The sequence below is a fragment of the Ascaphus truei genome, chromosome 9, assembly GCF_040206685.1.
Source record: "Ascaphus truei isolate aAscTru1 chromosome 9, aAscTru1.hap1, whole genome shotgun sequence".
NCBI classification, from domain to species: Eukaryota; Metazoa; Chordata; class Amphibia; order Anura; family Ascaphidae; genus Ascaphus; species Ascaphus truei.
The window spans coordinates 7327929-7346402 of record NC_134491.1 but is presented as its reverse complement, the minus strand read 5'-3'; the positions used below and the strand labels follow the sequence as shown (position 1 = coordinate 7346402).

At 43.9% G+C, this 18474-nt stretch overlaps 1 protein-coding gene across 1 annotated transcript in view; it reads left to right on the top strand.

Annotated features, from left to right (window-relative positions):
• The first annotated feature begins 277 nt into the window (after positions 1-277).
• The window catches only part of GPR176 (G protein-coupled receptor 176), a 45693-nt gene continuing 27496 nt past the window's right edge, over positions 278-18474 (top strand). The window contains exon 1 of the mRNA XM_075613272.1: positions 278-577. Coding sequence (XP_075469387.1) covers positions 333-577 — 245 coding nt within the window. The 5' untranslated portion in view covers positions 278-332. The remainder of the gene's footprint in view (positions 578-18474) is intronic.

Sequence of the window (18474 nt, the reverse complement as noted above, 5' to 3'; positions counted from 1 at the left end):
TTCCTATTGTTTTATGTGTGAAACACTTCTTCCCATTATATATTACAACATTATGTCACGTGTATTACTGCTGCAAAGAGCGATGCACCTGGATGGCGCTATATAAATAAAGATATACATACAAAATCTTCCAATTTTATTAAAATTTTTTTTAGATATATATTTGTTTATGATCTGCAGAGCTCACAATCTGGTGTAAATAATGAAGACAAAGCCTTTAGTAAAACGTGCTCGGAAAAGGCAGTCAAATCTCAAACCCTCTATGCAGTTTTCTGCATTTGTGCCGAGCTCTTGTCCTGACCTGCTGTTGTTTTCTGCATCTAGGGAACTTCATGGTCCTGTGGTCGACCTGCAGAACGTCCGTCCTCAAATCAGTGACCAACAGATTTATTAAGAACCTGGCTTGCTCTGGGATCTGTGCCAGTCTGGTGTGTGTTCCTTTTGACATTGTGCTTAGTGCCAGCCCACAGTGCTGCTGGTGGGTTTACACCCTGCTCTTCTGTAAGACCATCAAGTTCTTGCACAAAGTCTTTTGCTCAGTGACCATCCTCAGCTTTGCTGCCATCGCTTTGGACAGGTGAGATCAACACAACATGCACTGACCCACCGTGTGCACCCATCATGATCATCCTCAATGTGCACCCATCCCATTATGATTACCCACAACATGCACCAACCCACCATGTGCATCTGTCCAATAACTGTACCCCACCATCTTCACACATTGTGAATCTTCTGTCCACCCCACCTATTTTATCCCACAGGATTCACTGAGCGTGGTGAAGACAATAGGAGAATTCAGGAGGAACCTGACAGTACAATAAGATGCTTCAGTATCTGTGTCTCAGGACATTTACCTACCAATATTTTGGTACCTTCTAGTCCCTCCATGACAACTATTACACAGGCAGGATATAACTCCTCCTCTATCCAGTTGAAATAGGACAAGAACAGTTGGTGTGTCTCTCCCAGAGGTCAGTGTGTCTCAAAACTACAATAAAGCATAATTAAGCCATAAAAAAAGGATGGGAGGGAGAAGGTTGCTGTCATGTGGGAACTAGAAGGAAACGTAATATCGGTATATAAATCTCCTATTTTCTTCTGCGTTTCTCCAAAGCAGTGTAACCTGTTCTAATGGGAGGGATAATTATTTTGAGAGGAAGGTATGACTAATTGAAGGACCTTTTTTCCAAATTTGTTTGCTGAGAAGACCAAGTGGCGCCCTTGCATGTCTCCTCTGGGGTTACTTGAGCTTTTGCTGCCGTGGCTGTCGTAGAATGGGCTCTGATGACCACAGGAGGAATCTTGCACACTTTAACATGTGCTTCAAAATACAGGATCTGATCCTTCTGGAAATAGAAGCGGTGGTAGCTGCTTCACCCATGTGTGGAGCTTCATAAAAGATGAACACACAGTCACCCTTCCTGAAGGACTCTGTTCGTGTTAGATAAATCTCTAGGGCTCTGGCTGCATGTGAATTGTGGTACGCACCTTTACGTTAGAGCAGGGGTGCGCAAACTGGGGGGCTGCGTTATTTGACGCTTCAGACCAGGTAAGTGCTTCTCAGTGGGAGAGAGCAGGCAGAGGGGCGCAAGGCAAAATGTTTGCGCACTCCTGCATTAGAGGGATTAGGTCAGAAGGAGTGAACCACACTCACCTGATTCAGATGAAAGTTTGAGACTACCTCGGGTCGAAAAGAGAGGAACAGTCCTGATGAATTTGAAGATATGGTGGTTTGCAGGATAATGCCTGCAATTTCCCCACTCTTCGAGCTTTTGACAAGGAAAACCACTTTCCATGTGTAACGGGTGCTCACCACAAACAAAACGGGACTGCGAAGCTGAGGTGGGGATGTTAGTATAAACTGATCTCCAGCCGTGTGAGCACGTCCGGAGTGCAGAGTGATAGTGTATAGCCGGGTCAGGGTTGGAGAAGTAGAATAGTCGTAATACTTGCCATGTTCAGGGGTTGGAGAAGTCGGATGGTCGTAGAGGGTAGCCGGGGTCCAGGAACAGAGAAGGTGGAGGTCCAGATGCAAGTCGAGGTAGAGAGAAATCGGGGGTCCAGATACAAGCTGAGGTCAAAACACTGAGGAACAAACAGGATCAGAATGCGCAGGGCAACAGAAGCTTGAGGTAAGCATTACATTAGGAACGGAAGATTATGCTCAGCCAATTTGCCAGAGGGGTGGCTGAGCATATAATGGGCTGGTGACTAATAGGCAGCTCGCAAGCAGCATTAGGGTGAACCGCCCACTCGGTCGCAGGCGCCCAATGGTAGAGCGGAGGCAGAGTGAGCTGCAGGTGTAGGTGATCCTAGTGGAAAATGGAGTTACAAATTAACCCCTTGTGTGCTCCGTGGTGCGGCGCCGGTGCGAGGTTTCTTGTGGCGTGATGCGTCACCCATGTCGTCACGGGAAGCGGGGTGGGCCTAAGCCCGAACCTGGGGGTATGCCCCTTTCTGACGGCACGGCACTTGAAGTTGGCTTCCCTGGTCTGCGGCGCGTCACGCGTGTCGTCACGGGACCTGTCACGGGGACGGGGCCTAATGCCGATCCTCACACCATATAAGATGGTTGAGTGGTAGATTGTTCAGTGGTTTAAGCCCTGGTGCATTCAACAATTGTGATAAAACTATGGTGAGATACCACAGTTATAGAGATGACATGATTCTAGGATTAATTCTGGATACAGCCTTGAGGAAATGAAGAATCAAATTGTTTGAGACAATTGATTGTTGAAATAATGCTTCTAAAGCTGAAAACTGAGCTCTCAAGGAGCGGACTTTAGCCCTTTAAGAAAACCATCATGAAGAAAATCTAAGTTAATTAAAGATTTCTTCGCTTGTAAATGGAATGTTATGACTGCTGCGCCATTTCCAGAACACTCTAATAGCCCCAATTCATGCTTTATTTCCTTGCCAGTACCTGTAATACAATGTTGATTACTGGATCTAAAACTCTTCTCCTAATATCTGCCTCTCAACCTACAGGCCAGGTTGTGGAAAACTGGATTGAGATGGAAAACCATTCTCTGTGAGAGAAGGTCTTGTTTGAGAGGAAGCTTCCAAAGATCCTGAACTGACATTCTTGTTAGGTCTGAAAACCATGACCTTCTTCGGCAGAAAGATGTCATGAAAATAGCCCCATCTGTTACCCTTTATCTTTTTTTTTTAATTTTTTTAAAAAACTAATTGGATCATAGTAATTGGAGGGAAATGATAAACAAGGGGCAAGACCTAGGGTATGTTCATGGCGTCTGAACAAAACATCTGAGGGTCTGCACCTTTTGTGTAATAAATAGGGACCTTGTGTCTGTATTTCTTAGCCATTAGGTCTATAGTTGGTTTTCTCCAACTCTCTGTGATTTGGTGAAAAATTTGAGGACACAGACAATTTGCCTGGTAGAATATGACTGACTCATGAAGTCCATCACCATATTGCTGCGACATTTTTTCTTCCTTTAGCATTAGTGAGCTTTGTGTTCCTCCCTGTCATTTGATATACGCTATGGCAGCCATGTTGTCTGCCCTTATTCTTACAGGAAGACCTATAATAAATTGACTAAAAGTTTGAATGTCCCTCCACATTTCTCTGAGTTCAAGAGTATTGATAGGCATTGATTTGATCCCTTGTATTCCATAATCCCTGAATTGCTAACCCCTGAAAATGCCTTCTCGATACTTGGAGGCTTGCATCCATAGTTCTGGGTATTGAAATCCATACCGAGAAAATGTGCTTGCGTTGAGGATATCAAATTGCTTTTCTGTAAATTATAAAACTCCAAGGCCAGCCTTAATTTGATTCTAGGAACAAGTAGAAAAATAAGGCAGTGCTCTGCCCAAAGTAACAGAAGGAGGCTCACGGTTTTAAGCAACAACAAATTGATTTATTACATAAAAAGTGGACAAAAGGGTCCCCCCTAGGCCGCAGCAAGGGTCCACCAACTAGTTTCAGGCAAAAATGCCCTTTATCAATTTGATTCTAGCTTCCACCTTTGAAGAGGCTAAAAGGAGCAAATTGTTGAGGTGTGAAAAAAACCTGATACCTTGCTGATGGATGCCGTTATGATTTTGTGCATACCCTGGGGGCTGTGGCAATTCCAAAAGGCATTGCTTTGAACTGGAAGGGTCTGTTTTGAATACAGAATACATTAACATTAAAATAGGCATATATGAGATCTATATAAGTGAACAGATTCTCACCTTTACTGCTCTTATTACTGATATTAGGGATTACATTTTGAAGTGTTGTACCTTTAGAAACCTGTTGACTATTTTCAGAACTAGAATTGTTCTAAACCTCCTGGGTGTTTTGGTAATTGATACAGAAGGGAGTATATGCCCTGATATCCCTGATGGCATGGCATTTCTTCTTTGGCCATGTTGACCAGTAATTTGTTGATTCATTTTACTGCAGCCTTGGCCTTGAATGGCTACTTTGGAACCTTTAATATTTTGAATATATCCTTTTGAGGGTACATCTCGAATTCCAGGTTGTATGAGTGAGAAATTACCTGCCTTACCCAATTGTCTGGCTTGTCCATTGTTCCTGAAAGTGTCCCAGTCTGCCCACTACTGGAATAATACCAGGAAGCCAGAGCCCATAATTTTCAGGAATATTGTTTTCTGAGTTAAATTCTTCTGGAGGGACCTTGTCTTTGTCTAGCCCAAATGGCTTGTTGTTGAGGCTGGCCAGTCAGAGACCTAAAATATTGCTTCCCTGGACTATGGACTCTTGCATCCCGAAAAGATTTAAGAGGAAGACTGGGAATATAGAATACCTAGGTCTTAGAAAGAATAGAATCTAAAGTGTCACCAAACAAAAAGGAACCCAAGTATGGAAGGGACACGAGTCTATTCTTGGAAGAGGCATCCGCAGCCCATGAATGCAGCCATAAATATCTTCTGGCTGAGACAGATTGAGCAGATACCTGAGCTAGACAAAATCTAGGGCATCTTTAAGATTAGTAAAGTCTCACAGTAAACATTGTCTGGAGACTCCTGATTCAAGGCCCTCCTGTAAATTTGAAACCTAGATTCTTATAGTTTTTGACACTCCTGCTACTGTGGGTCTAAGGGAAGAACCAACAGTGGCATATTCCTTGCATAGTGCTCCCTCTATTTATCTATCCATGTGCTCTTTCAACACTGAACCTTCCTCTAAGGGGATAGAAGTCTTTCTGATGAAACGAAAAATTGCTGCTACAATTTTAGGGGGATTTTCCCAAGCCGAAATATCCTAAGGACAAAAAGGGTATATTCTTTTAAATGTGTTAGTGACCCCTAATCTTCTGTCTGGGAATGTCAAATCAGAGGAAATACTGTTCTTAATGGACTGATGAACAGGAAACTAGCCCCAACCTTCTTTTAACCCATGAAGGCCTGGTTTATTGTTTCCCATTCTTGAAGGGGTTCTTCAATATTAGAGCGAGGAATCCATATTTATAATGAGCTTTTTAATTTTGGCAATATTAAACGAAGATATTTCATCAACAACCTGGCTCTCTTTATCCGATCAAAGGGTTAGATATTGCTTAGAAAAACAATTCCTCCTTGTGAAGTGTGCTTAGAGGTCTGTAAAGCACCCAGCGACGTCTGTGATGTGGATACTTTCTGAGGATTATTTATTTATAAAAATGTTTTACCAGGAAGTAATACATTGAGAGTTACCTCTCATTTTCAAATATGTCCTGGGCACAGAGTTATAACAATAGATGGTTACATTAAAAGAACAGAGATTATATAGTGAATTCACAGACATTTCATGGACAGATAGAGTTGTAAAATTGGGTACTGGTGAGTTTCAGATTGAAATAGAGCAACTTTAACATAACCAAACATCAGCAAATGGCTCACACCCTTTACCTGCCCTTCAGCTGCACCAAAGGCTATCCGCCTTTGGGGCGACGCAGATGTACACTGGAGGGGTTCAGATTGAATGTAGCTGCGAATTCAAAGTTCTTTGTCCTCTTGACTCATTAACATTCCAGTGGGTGGGGTTGACGTTCCACAAAGTACAAGCAAATGTTAACCCTTGGCCCGCTGATTTGCAGATGGGAGCAACTCTTGGGGAGTCCCATCAGGCGTCCGCCTTGGGGGCGACGCAGATGTACGCTGAAGAGGAATAAGCATTAGCTTCCATCTTATTGACAGTTACTTACATAGAGTTTTTCATCCAGTCTAAAAATGGGTTAATCTGAGAAAGGGCCTCCTCTATTGCAGTCTTTTTAAACATTCTGAACACAGCTTTTCTGTGTCAGCTTTAAATCACAGGCTATGCATTGCCTGGATTTAGATATGGCTTTTGTGGGCTTTTTAGAAGGGGGATCCTGAAGTGGAGGATCCACCTTGGGCTCCTGTGAGGTATTTTTAGTGGACATGTCAAGCAGATGAACAGATATAATAAGCCTTCCCGTTCCACACTCTCCCAGTACCTGAAGCCTGTACAAATACAGTGGCGAGAAAAGTTTGTGAAGTCCTTAGGATTTTCACATATTTTAAACCTAAGATGTTATTAGATATTAATCAAAGTCCTAAAAAAAAGAAAACGATAACCTGATCAAACAAATTACATAAAATACATGATACTTTTTCAACATTTATTTATTCAACAAATGATTCAACATTCAATATCCATGTGTGAAAAAGTATGTGAACCTTTAGATTCAGTACCTGGTGGCGCCCCCTTAAGTAGCAAGAACTTCAACTAAGTGTTTCCTGTAACTGCTGGTCCATCTCTCGCATCGGTTTTTAGGGATTACTCCTAACAGAACTGCTTCAACTCAGTTACATTTGAGGGATTTTTTGCATTGGCAGCTCGCTTCAGGCCACAAGATTTCGATGGACTTTAAGTTTGGACTTTGACTAGGTCATTCTAAAATGTGGAACTTCTTCTTCTGCAGCCATTCTTTTGTGGATCTGCTTGTATGTTTAGGATCATTGTCTTGCTGCATGACCCACTTTCGCTTCAGCTTCAGCTCAATGGCCGATAGTCTGACATTCTCCTCTAGAATCTTCTGATACAATGCAGAATTCATGGTTGTCTGAATAATGGCAAGCCGTCCAGGTCCTGAGGCAGCAAAGCAGTACCAAACCCTTACACTCCCACCACCATGCTTGACGGTTGGGGTGAGGTTTTTCTGTTCGAACACAGTGTTTAGTTTTCGCCAAACATAACTTTTCTCATTGAGGCAAAAAGTTTCTATCTTTGGCTCATCTGTCCTGAGAACATTGTTCCACAATTCTTGTGGATCATCTATGTGCTCTTTGGCAAACGTCAAATGGGCAGCAGTGTTCTTTTTAGGGAGCAGTGGTTTACTCCTGGCTATCCTTCCATGAACACCATTCTTGTTCAGTCTTTTTCTTATAGTTGAGTCATGAACACTCACATTAGCCAAGGCGAGAGTGGCCTGCAGATCCTTGGATGTTACTCTGGGGTTCTTTGTGACTTCCTGGATGATTTGCCGGTTTGTTCATGGAGATATTTTGGTAGGACAACCGCTCCTCAGTTGTGACTGTGGTCTTGAACTTTCTCCATTTGTAGACTATCTGTCTGGCAGTGGATTGCCCCAAATCATTGTTAATGGTTTTGTAACCATTTCTAGACTGATGAGCATCAATAACTGTTTTGCCGACGTCCTCAGAGATTTCTTTTGATCGTGGCATGACGTGTTTTCACACACCTGTATGGTGAAAAACTCACAAAGTTTCTGATCTTTATACAGTATATGGTGGGGCCTCCCAAACTCTCCCCTAAAGATCTACCTATTTATTTAAACACCTGATTCTATGCCCTTTAATTTATCTGGTAAAACCAGGGTTTCATTTACTTTAGCACATACTCTGACTTTTAATTACCCTATTTTCTCGATTTGAAGACCGCATCAATTCTAAGACGCACCCTTGATTTAATTTAAAAAAAATTGGGGAAAAACCCAGTACAGTATATTAAATGTGCACATTTTTTTTTAATAGTAGACAATAGCATATATTTATCTACACTACACTACTCTACACTAGACTGCACTACACCTTTATGCTGAGGCCACAAACTGGGGAGAGAGAGGCAGACACAGAATGGGGAGAGAGAGACAGTATCGGATGAGCGGGGAGAGAATGGAGAGAAGTGGGGGAGGGAGAGAATGGAGGGAAGGAGGAGAGGGAGAGAATGGAGGAACACACACACACATACACACACAGACATACATACACACACACAGAGACACACACAGCTCCCTCTGCAGTTCACACAGAGATTCCACAGAGCAGGGGAGGGGGGGGGGGTGGGCTGCTGGTCAATGTGAAGATCTCCAGCTGATCTCTCTGCACCTCGGGGGGGACTTCAGAAGAGGGTCCCACTTTACTATCTAATTAAGGGCCTCATGCAGTAAGCGCCGTAAAGGCTTTTTTTGCCATTTTTCCGCAAAAAATGCCTTCCCGATTCAGTAAGCGCTGAAAAGTGGCCAAAATCGGCAATTTTTGTTCCCGATAAAAAGTTACCGGCTTGCGGGTGCCGATAAGCCACTTTTTGGCACTTTTTGAAATCGGCTGAATTCTAGTAGCCCCGATCAGCTTTTCGCTGCTGATCGGCACTCTAGAATTGAGATTTGAATGCCAATTCGTCCCACCAACTAAAGTTGGCAAGTTGGTGGTGGAGAAGCATCGGCAAGGGCGACACTTAGAAAAAATCAGGCCTTTTTCCTGGCTTGGATTGATGCCGGGGGTCTCCGGAGCTGATACCCATTAATATCAGCACCGGAGCCCCCCGGCATGCATCCGAGGCAGGAAAAATGCATTTAAAGCCCACTTCATTACCTTAGCGGCTAACGGCTAAGGCAATGAAGGGGTTTAACCAGCCGTGCCAGGTTTATTGTGGGTAGCGGGGGTGGGTGAAGGGGTTTTTTGGCCCTTGGTGGCTGTTTAGGGCTTGCGGGGGAGTTGCGGGTGGACTTAACCCCTTCACGACCTTAGCGGTTAATACCTCTACGGTCATGAAGGGGTTAAGCCCTCCCGCTACCCACCCGCAAGCCCTAAACAAACCACCGTTGGGGCTAATACCCACTTCGGCCACCCCCGCTACCCACAATTAAAAAAATACACACACAACAGCCCCACACTAAATAAATATATATACAGGCATACCCCACATTAACGTACACAATGGGACCGGAGCATGTATGTAAAGCGAAAATGTACTTAAAGTGAAGCACTACCTTTTCCCCACTTATCGATGAATGTTCTGTACTGCAATCGTCACATACGTGCAGAACTGATGTAAATAAGGCATTTGTAACAGGATCTATAGTCTCCCCGCTTGTGCACACTTTTGTTACAGGTAGGGAGCCGGTATTGCTGTTCAGGACGTGCTGACTGGCGCATGCGTGAGCTGCCGTTTGCCTATTGAGCGAGATGTACTTACTCGCGAGTGTACTTAAAGTGAGTGTACTTAAACCGGGGTATGCCTGTATATATACTAAATATATACTAAATATATACTATATATATATATATATATATATATATATATATATAGTGAACCAAGTGTCCCACTAGGAGACAAGAACAGCACTCAGGATATGATGCAAAAAATTGTATTGAAACAACAAACAGGCACAAACAAGTCCAACGTTTCGGTCCTGTATAGGACCTTCCTCAGGGGCGTGCTAGAGAACACTGCCCAAGGAAAACATATATACCACCACCAACCTGTGCAAGCAATTGAGAACAGCTGTTTATAATTAAAAACGGGAGTACTGTAGATGCCTGGGAGCCCCGTCATCACTGCGCATCAGTCAGGCTTCACTGCTGTTCTGTTTACATCCGGCTGTCAGATGCCATTCACACCGCGCATGCGCGTCCACGGGCGGAGCCAGTAAGCACACCAGACTTCTAAGGCGTCCACCGTTGCCATGGCGATGTTTCAGAAGCGTCTTTAACCACGAATGCGAAGGCAGAAGCAGACTGCAGCAGAGAGCAGGAGCACAGAACTGTGCGGATGCGATGACGTCACCTCACCACTCGTTACGATCCCTATAACATATATAAAAGTGCATAATTAAAAACATGTTAAAGGTTTAAAAGCATATTCCAGATGCAAGGTAATAATTAATTAACTACAACAACATCAATCATAAGTGCATATAAATGATCTATCATAACTACGCTAAGCTACCGCAATCAAGTCAAAAAATCACAGTGGCCACTGTTGAGCAAAGGGAAGAAAAGAAAAAGTAAAGCCAGATAAAGGAACAAAAGAGAAGGGAAAGAGAAAGGGAAAGCAGGGTAGAGCCAACAGGGGTGAGAGAGCAGGGAAAACAAAACACACAGAGAGGGAAATATCAAGGGGATCCCCAGCATAAACTACTGTAGATACCCCACTATTATTGCACAACTGATATTACAAAAAACACCCCAACTTGAAGTCCTCATTTAACCCTCTGGGTGCCATAGTGTCTAATTCATAAATGAGCTTCATTTCCAATTGTAGGAGCAGTTTCCCTCTATCTCCACCCCGAGTGGGGATATGCGCTTGCAAGATAGGCATACATCGCAAGGTTGCGAGACTGTGTTTAAAGTTTTCAAAGTGCCTCGCAACCGGTTGTAATTTATAATCTTCAAGTCCTGTGTTGTCGGTCAGAGCTTTCCTGATAGCTGATCTATAGAGGCAGATACGCTCTTTCAGCATCCGAGTTGTTTTCCCGACATACTATAGTCCACACGGACAGCGGATAAAGTAGACAACGAATCTGCTTTCACAGTTCATATAGTCCTGTATTTTGCGTACTTTACCGCTATGAGGATGTGTGTACTGCTTGCCAAGAATGAGGTATTGGCAGTTGGTACACCCATGACATTTGAATACTCCCGGTTGCCTACTCAGCCAATTGGTGGGTCTGCCATATTTCTCCACCGGATCTGCTCGGGTTAATGAATCGCCTATATTCCACCCCCTTCTATAACAAAATAGTGGAGGGCGAACAAAGTTCTTGCCTATAGTGGCATCATTAGCCAATATGTGCCAATGTTGCTGTATAGACGTTTTAATCATCCCTAAGCAGTGCTGTATGTACTAGTAACATGGAACCTGTCTTGCTTCTGTGCATTTGAAGAGGGTGACAGGAGCTGTTCTCTAGGAATATCCTTGGCTTTCACTAATGACGCATCAAGGTCCTTACGATCATATCCCCTTGCCATGAAGCGTCTGTACATCCTCAAGAGTGCTTGTTCACGTTCCTTTGAGTCACTAGTAATCCGGCACACTCTCAGAAACTGAGAGTAAGGTAACCCTTTCTTAAGAGGTATTGGATGATGGCTGGTAGCCAGGAGGAGAGAATTCTTATCAGTATCCTTTTGGTGTATCCTTGTCAAAAGTGACGCTTCGGCTATATAGACTTCCGTGTCCAGAAAAACAACCTTACTTGAACTGTAGGTCAATGTAAACCGAATGGTCGATGCAATCTGGTTCAAGTAGTCCACAAATATCAGCAGCTCTCCCTCAGTGCCGTCCCACAGCAGAAAGACGTCATCAATGTAGCGCATGTATTCAACAATATGTTGTGACAGAGGTGCATCATTGAGGATATGTGTTTGTTCATATTGATGCATGAATAAGTTCGCGTGTGATGGGGCCATATTAGACCCCATAGCTGTACCCATCAACTGGAGATAAAACTTATCCTTGAATTTAAAGTAGTTCTTAAACAGTACTATGTTCATCAGAAGTAGTAGATACTCAGTAGGTGGTCCAGACCGGTCATGGTATCTCTGTAATTGTTCCGCCGCAGCCTCCAAGCCTTCCGTGTGTTTTATATTTGTATAGAGACTTGTAACGTCCATTGTTACCAAGAACATTGCACCTTGTTGCACAGATACTTTCGCCAGTCTGTTGATGAAGTCTGTAGTATTCCGTATGTAGCTAGGCATTTTCATTACTAGTGGTTGCAGGAAAAAATCCAGATATTGTGATATGGGGTGACAAATCGACCCCCTCGCTGATATAATCGGTCTCCCGGGAGGTAGGGTCAACGACTTATGAATCTTCGGTAAGGTGTAGAGAACCGGGATAATTGGGTAAGATTTGGTTAAAAATTTCCCAATCTCATCTGTGATCCATAAATTGTTTACACCCATTTGAATCACCGCATCAACCTCTCGTTTATAAGCGACTGTAGGATCCCCATTCAGTAATTTATAATGATGAGTGATGTTCAATTGTCGCAGGACCTCTGTGCGGTATTGACTGTAGTTCATAATTACAGCAGCTCGTATGATTATGTCCTTATTGTTACGTAGGGCCTTGAGTGCCCGTTGTTCCTCTGCCGTGAAGTTGGTAAAACTCCTCTTGTAGCTACTCACTCGCTTCTTGGTGTCTGTTTCCACCAGACTGATGAATGTTGAAATATTATAATTGTGTACCTGTGGATCAAAGGTCCTTGGTTGATGGAATTGGCGCATGGTCGGTTCCTCATGATCATCACCCTGTGTTGTGTTGGTACTGCTCCCAAAGAATTATTTTAATCGTAATCTTCTGTTTAATTTATATAAGTCAACCTCCCAGTCAAAGGGGTTCATGGTATGTGTTGGAATAAACGACAAACCTTTGCTCAGGACACTCCTCTCTGCTTCAGACAAAATGTGTGTGGAGATATTGAAGATCATCTCCTCTGCGGGCGCCCTCTCTGTGCTCCCCTTGTTTTGGAGTCCCTTGGTAGGAAACTTGTTCCCCCCACCGCCTCTTCGGATCGGTCGCCACCGACGTGGTCTGGTAATGGTGGCTTCGGATGAGGTAGCGTGCCTGGTCCTAAAAAAGGCACCGCCGACGTGGCTTCTGGACCATCCGAGTGGTCCGTATCACTGGTATTGTAAGCACTACCGGTGTTAGCTGCCCGTCTGGATTTGGAGTAATTCCTCCTCGTTCCTGCTTTCCCTTGAGGTGGCTCACCAATACCCAGCAGCCAGTTGTCCCTCTTATACTTGATCAGGCTTTCCCTGTATGCGTCAACAGCAACATTGGCACTTATTGGCCAATGATGCCACAAAATACGGGACTATATGAACTGTGAAAGCAGGTTCGTTGTCTACTTTATCCGCTGTCCGTGTGGACTATACTATGTCGGGAAAACAACTCGGATGCTGAAAGAGCGTATCTGCCTCCATAGATCAGCTATCAGGAAAGCTCTGACCGACAGCACAGGACTTGAAGATTATAAATTACAACCGGTTGCGAGGCACTTTAAAAACTTTAAACACAGTCTTGCAACCTTGCGATGTATGCCTATCTTGCAAGCGCATATCCCCACTCGGGGTGGAGATAGAGGGAAACTGCTCCTACAATTGGAAATGAAGCTCATTTATGAATTAGACACTATGGCACTCAGAGGGTTAAATGAGGACTTCAAGTTGGGGTGTTTTTTGTAATATCAGTTGTGCAATAATAGTGGGGTATCTACAGTAGTTTATGCTGGGGATCCCCTTGATATTTCCCTCTCTGTGTGTTTTGTTTTCCCTGCTCTCTCACCCCTGTTGGCTCTACCCTGCTTTCCCTTTCCCTTTCCCTTCTCTTTTGTTCCTTTATCTGGCTTTACTTTTTCTTTTCTTCCCTTTGCTCAACAGTGGCCACTGTGATTTTTTGACTTGATTGCGGTAGCTTAGCGTAGTTATGATAGATCATTTATATGCACTTATGATTGATGTTGTTGTAGTTAATTAATTATTACCTTGCATCTGGAATATGCTTTTAAACCTTTAACATGTTTTTAATTATGCACTTTTATATATGTTATAGGGATCGTAACGAGTGGTGAGGTGACGTCATCGCATCCGCACAGTTCTGTGCTCCTGCTCTCTGCTGCAGTCTGCTCCTGCCTTCACATTCGTGGTTAAAGATGCTTCTGAAACGTCGCCATGGCAACGGTGGACGCCTTAGAGGTCTGGTGTGCTTACTGGCTCCGCCCGTGGACGCGCATGCGCGGTGTGAATGGCATCTGACAGCCGGATGTAAACAGAACAGCAGTGAAGCCTGACTGATGCGCAGTGATGACGGGGCTCACAGGCGTCTACAGTGCTCCCTTTTTTAATTATAAACAGCTGTTCTCAATTGCTTGCACAGGTTGGTGGTGGTATATACCCCGCTTTAAGTACACTCACTTTAAGTACACTCGCGAGTAAGTACATATCGCCCAATAGGCAAACGGCAGCTCACGCATGCGCCTGTCAGCACGTCCTGAACAGCAATACCGGCTCCCTACCTGTACCGAAGCTGTGAGCAAGCGGGGAGACTATAGACCCTGTTACAAATGCGTTATTTACATCAGTTATGCACGTATATGACGATTGCAGTACAGTACATCATTGATACGTGGGGAAAGGTAGTGCTTCACTTTAAGTACATTTTCGCTCTACATACATGCTCCGGTCCCCATTGCGTACGTTAATGCGAGGTATGCCTGTATGTTTTCCTTGGGCAGTGTTCTCTAGCACGCCCCTGAGGAAGGTCCTATACAGGACTGAAACGTTGGACTTGTTTGTGCCTGTTAGTTGTTTCAATCCAATTTTTGCATCATATCCTGAGTGCTGTTCTTGTCTCCTAGTGGGCCTTGGAAGTGCCTGCTGTTATCTCTGTGTATATATATTACACCAACGACCCCTATACCCCCCTAACATACACATATATGCACATCAATGATACTATAGGTCGGCGGGGGCCCTCGGGTGTTACCCGCGGGCCTGCAGTACCAATTCTGTGCCCCCCCCAAATTAATGTCAAAACACATACATACATATAAAGAAATATCCCCCCCCCCTAACACATACAGTATAGTAATGGGCACAATTACTATTATCCATAAATGGATAATAGTGCATTTGCCCATTTAAAATACATAAAGAACAATAAATACAATAAATACATATTGCACTCACCCTTGTCCGGCTGCCATGAGGAAGACCATCCTCATCTTCATCACCGTCCATGCCCCCTCCGATGCTGCAAAACATAAACAAGAATAAAAACAGCCATGTAATATCCCCTAACCCCTTAATCACCATAGCGGTTATTAACCGCTACAGTCATTAAGGGGTTAACCCACCCTCACCCACCACTCGGGAGGCCTACATACCTTCCCCCACTACCCCCCCACCCCGTGAGGCCTAACCACCTTCCCACAATACCCAGCCGGGAGGCCTACCCACATACCCTTGGGGCCACCGGTTCTCCCCCGCAGGTGTCCCCCGTGGACCCGGCAGCCGTTTACCCGTGAGAAGCCCGAGGAGACCGCAGGTGGTCTCCATAGGTCCCCCGCAGACCAAAAGGAACCAACCCTGTATGTAAAAAAAATAAACATGTCCTATACATTAAATACATCAATCCCCCCCCCCCCCACAACACATACAGTACAATAATGTGCCAAATAACTATTAGACGTAAACATATATGGAGATAAAGAGTTCTCCTACAAGATCCCCAATAACTGCACAACAGGGCTGTTAGGTATAATAGGGGTTCAAATACCCACTAACATTAATTAGAATTTAAGCTGTAAGGGGTACAAATAAGTAATCGCTCCCAGCACTGTGGGAGGGCAGTTACCAATAGAAGCCTAAATTGGCCAAAATAATAAATACTTTATTAATAAACCAAACAATGACGCATAGTCAATGACGCATACTCGAATTAGCATAAAAACAATTAAAACAAAGTGTGGGTGGCACCAAAGAAAGGGAAATAATGTGGATAATCCAAAATCAATGTATAGATGTTCCCTTTAATAGGTGACTCGATCTAAGGTGGAGGAACAAGCTATATATCTGTATGTCAGGGTGGGTAGATGTGTTAGGTTAACACCCAAATAGCCTGACGATCTCTAGATAGAGCCTCCTCTCCCTGGGTGGGGTGCAGGTGTAAGGTGAAATTTGTATCTAAGTGGTCTCCAAATCCCAGTATGCGTCGTAGGCAATGTAGTGTAATTACTTATTTGTACCCCTTACAGCTTAAATTCTAATTAATGTTAGTGGGTATTTGAACCCCTATTATACCTAACAGCCCTGTTGTGCAGTTATTGGGGATCTTGTAGGAGAACTCTTTGTCTCCATATATGTTTACGTCTGTTATCACCATCCCCTTTGCACCGGCTGTATTTATTACTTAGAATTATGATTAATATCATCTTGGTGAGCGGTATCTCACAAGTAATACCAAATAACTATTATCCAGATAGGAATAATAGATTATTTGCCCATTATTAAACACATTAAGTAGCATAATAAAATAACTAAAGTTCTACTTGCCTCATCAATAAGAAGCCCCCTCGCCAGCAAAATCCGTGTCCTCCGTTGCCAACAAAATACGTAGCCAATACATTGCAATTACATTCTGCGATCAATTAACCCCTTAATCACCTTATCGGATAATAAACGCAAAGGTAATTAAGGGGTTAAGCCACCATGGCCCGATACCCACCCTTCACCCATTCATTTGTACAGTGGCTTCATCATGCAACTTTATATATATACACATATATATAGGCAATACGATACCGCGTGTAGACAAATATCAAAGGCAGCACTCCAGAAGGTTGTCAAAAATAATGTATTAGATCAACAAGACATCATTCCAACGTTTCGGTCCGCCAGCGGGACCTTTATCAAGGTGATCACCTTCTGGAGTGCTGCCTTTGATATTCGTCTACACGCGGTATCGTATTGCCTATTTATACCATACAGGATCTGCACCCATTCTATTGATTTCTCAGACGGAGTGCCTATGGTTCTTTATCATACACATATATAGATATAGATATATATATATAGATATATAGATATTTTTAGTAGAACATGTATTTGATAACCCTTACACATTTATTTGTATATTGGTTCATCGTGTGTGTGTATATATATATATATATATATATATATATATATATATATATATATATATATATATATATATATATATATATATATATATATATATATATATCTATATATATATGTTTAAATATATAGTTGGATGATGAAGCCACTGTACAAATGAATGGGTGAAGGGTGGGTATCGGGCCAGGGTGACTTAACCCCTTAATTACCTTTGCGGTTATCCGATTAGGTGATTAAGGGGTTAATTGATATCAGAATGTAATTGCAATGTATTGGCTATGTATTTTGTTGGCAACGGAGGACACGGATTTTGTTGGCGAGGGGGCTTCTTATTGATGAGGTGAGTAGAACTTTAGTTATTTTATTATGATACTTAATGTGTTTAATAATGGGCAAATAATCTATTATCCCTATTTGGATAATAGTTATTTTGCTCATTATTGTACTGTATGTGTTGTGGGGGGGATGGGGGGGAGGGTTTATGTATTTAATGTATAGGACATGTTTATTTTTTTTACATACAGGGTTGGTTCCTTTTGGTCTGCGGGGGACCTATGGAGACCACCTGCTGTCTCCTCGTCTTCTCACGGGTACCAGGCTGCCGGGTCCACAGGGGACACCTGCGGGGAAGAACCGGTGGCCCCACATCTGTGGGGGCACCGCGGACCCATAGGGACCACCCGTGGGTCCCCAGCCCCCCGTGGGAACCACCCGAGGCCCCTCAGACACCTGTGGGCATGACCCCGGGCCCCCCAGACATCCACGGGCCTACCGTGGAGACCCCATTGTGGCCCACGGTGACCCGCAGAGACCACCTGGTGGACCATGGCGCCTGGCGGGGACCACTCATAGGCCTCCAGACCTGTTTGAAACATGGTGCTGGGCTTCTGTAGGTCTGTGAGGTGACCCGTCAGGCCCACCGGGGACTCCCATGGGCCTGGGGTATTAACCCTGTATGTAAAATAATAAATCATGTATTTATGGGGGGGGGCACAGGGGGTGGGTTATGTATTTAATAAATATAATGATGGTTATTGTGGGGCCGTGTATTGTTTTTATTGTGGGTACTGGGGGTGGGGGAAGGGGGTATTGTCCCCAAGGCTATGTGGGTAGGCCTCCCGGCTGGGTATTGGGTGTGGGTGGTTAGGCCTCACGGGGTGGGGGGTTAGTGGGGGAGGGTATGTAGGCCTCCAGAGTGGTGGGTGAGGGTGGGTTAACCCCTTAATGACTGTAGCGGTTAATAACCGCTATGATGATTAAGGCGTTAGGGGACATTACATTGGAGGGGGCATGGACGGTGATGAAGATGAGGATGGCCTTCATTGTGGCAGCCGGACAAGGGTGAGTGCAAAATGTATTTATTGTATTTATTGTTCTTTATGTATTTAAAATGGGCACATTCACTATTATCCATATGTGGATAATAGTAATTTTGCACATTACTGTACTGTACTGTATGTGTTAGGGGGGGTGTATTTATTGTAAAGTATTTGTGTTGTTGGTTTTTGGGAGGGGGCACAGAATTGGTACTGCAGGCCTGCGGGGAACACCCGAGGGCCACCGCCGGCCTGTGGTATCATTGCTGTGCATCACAAAAATGTAATA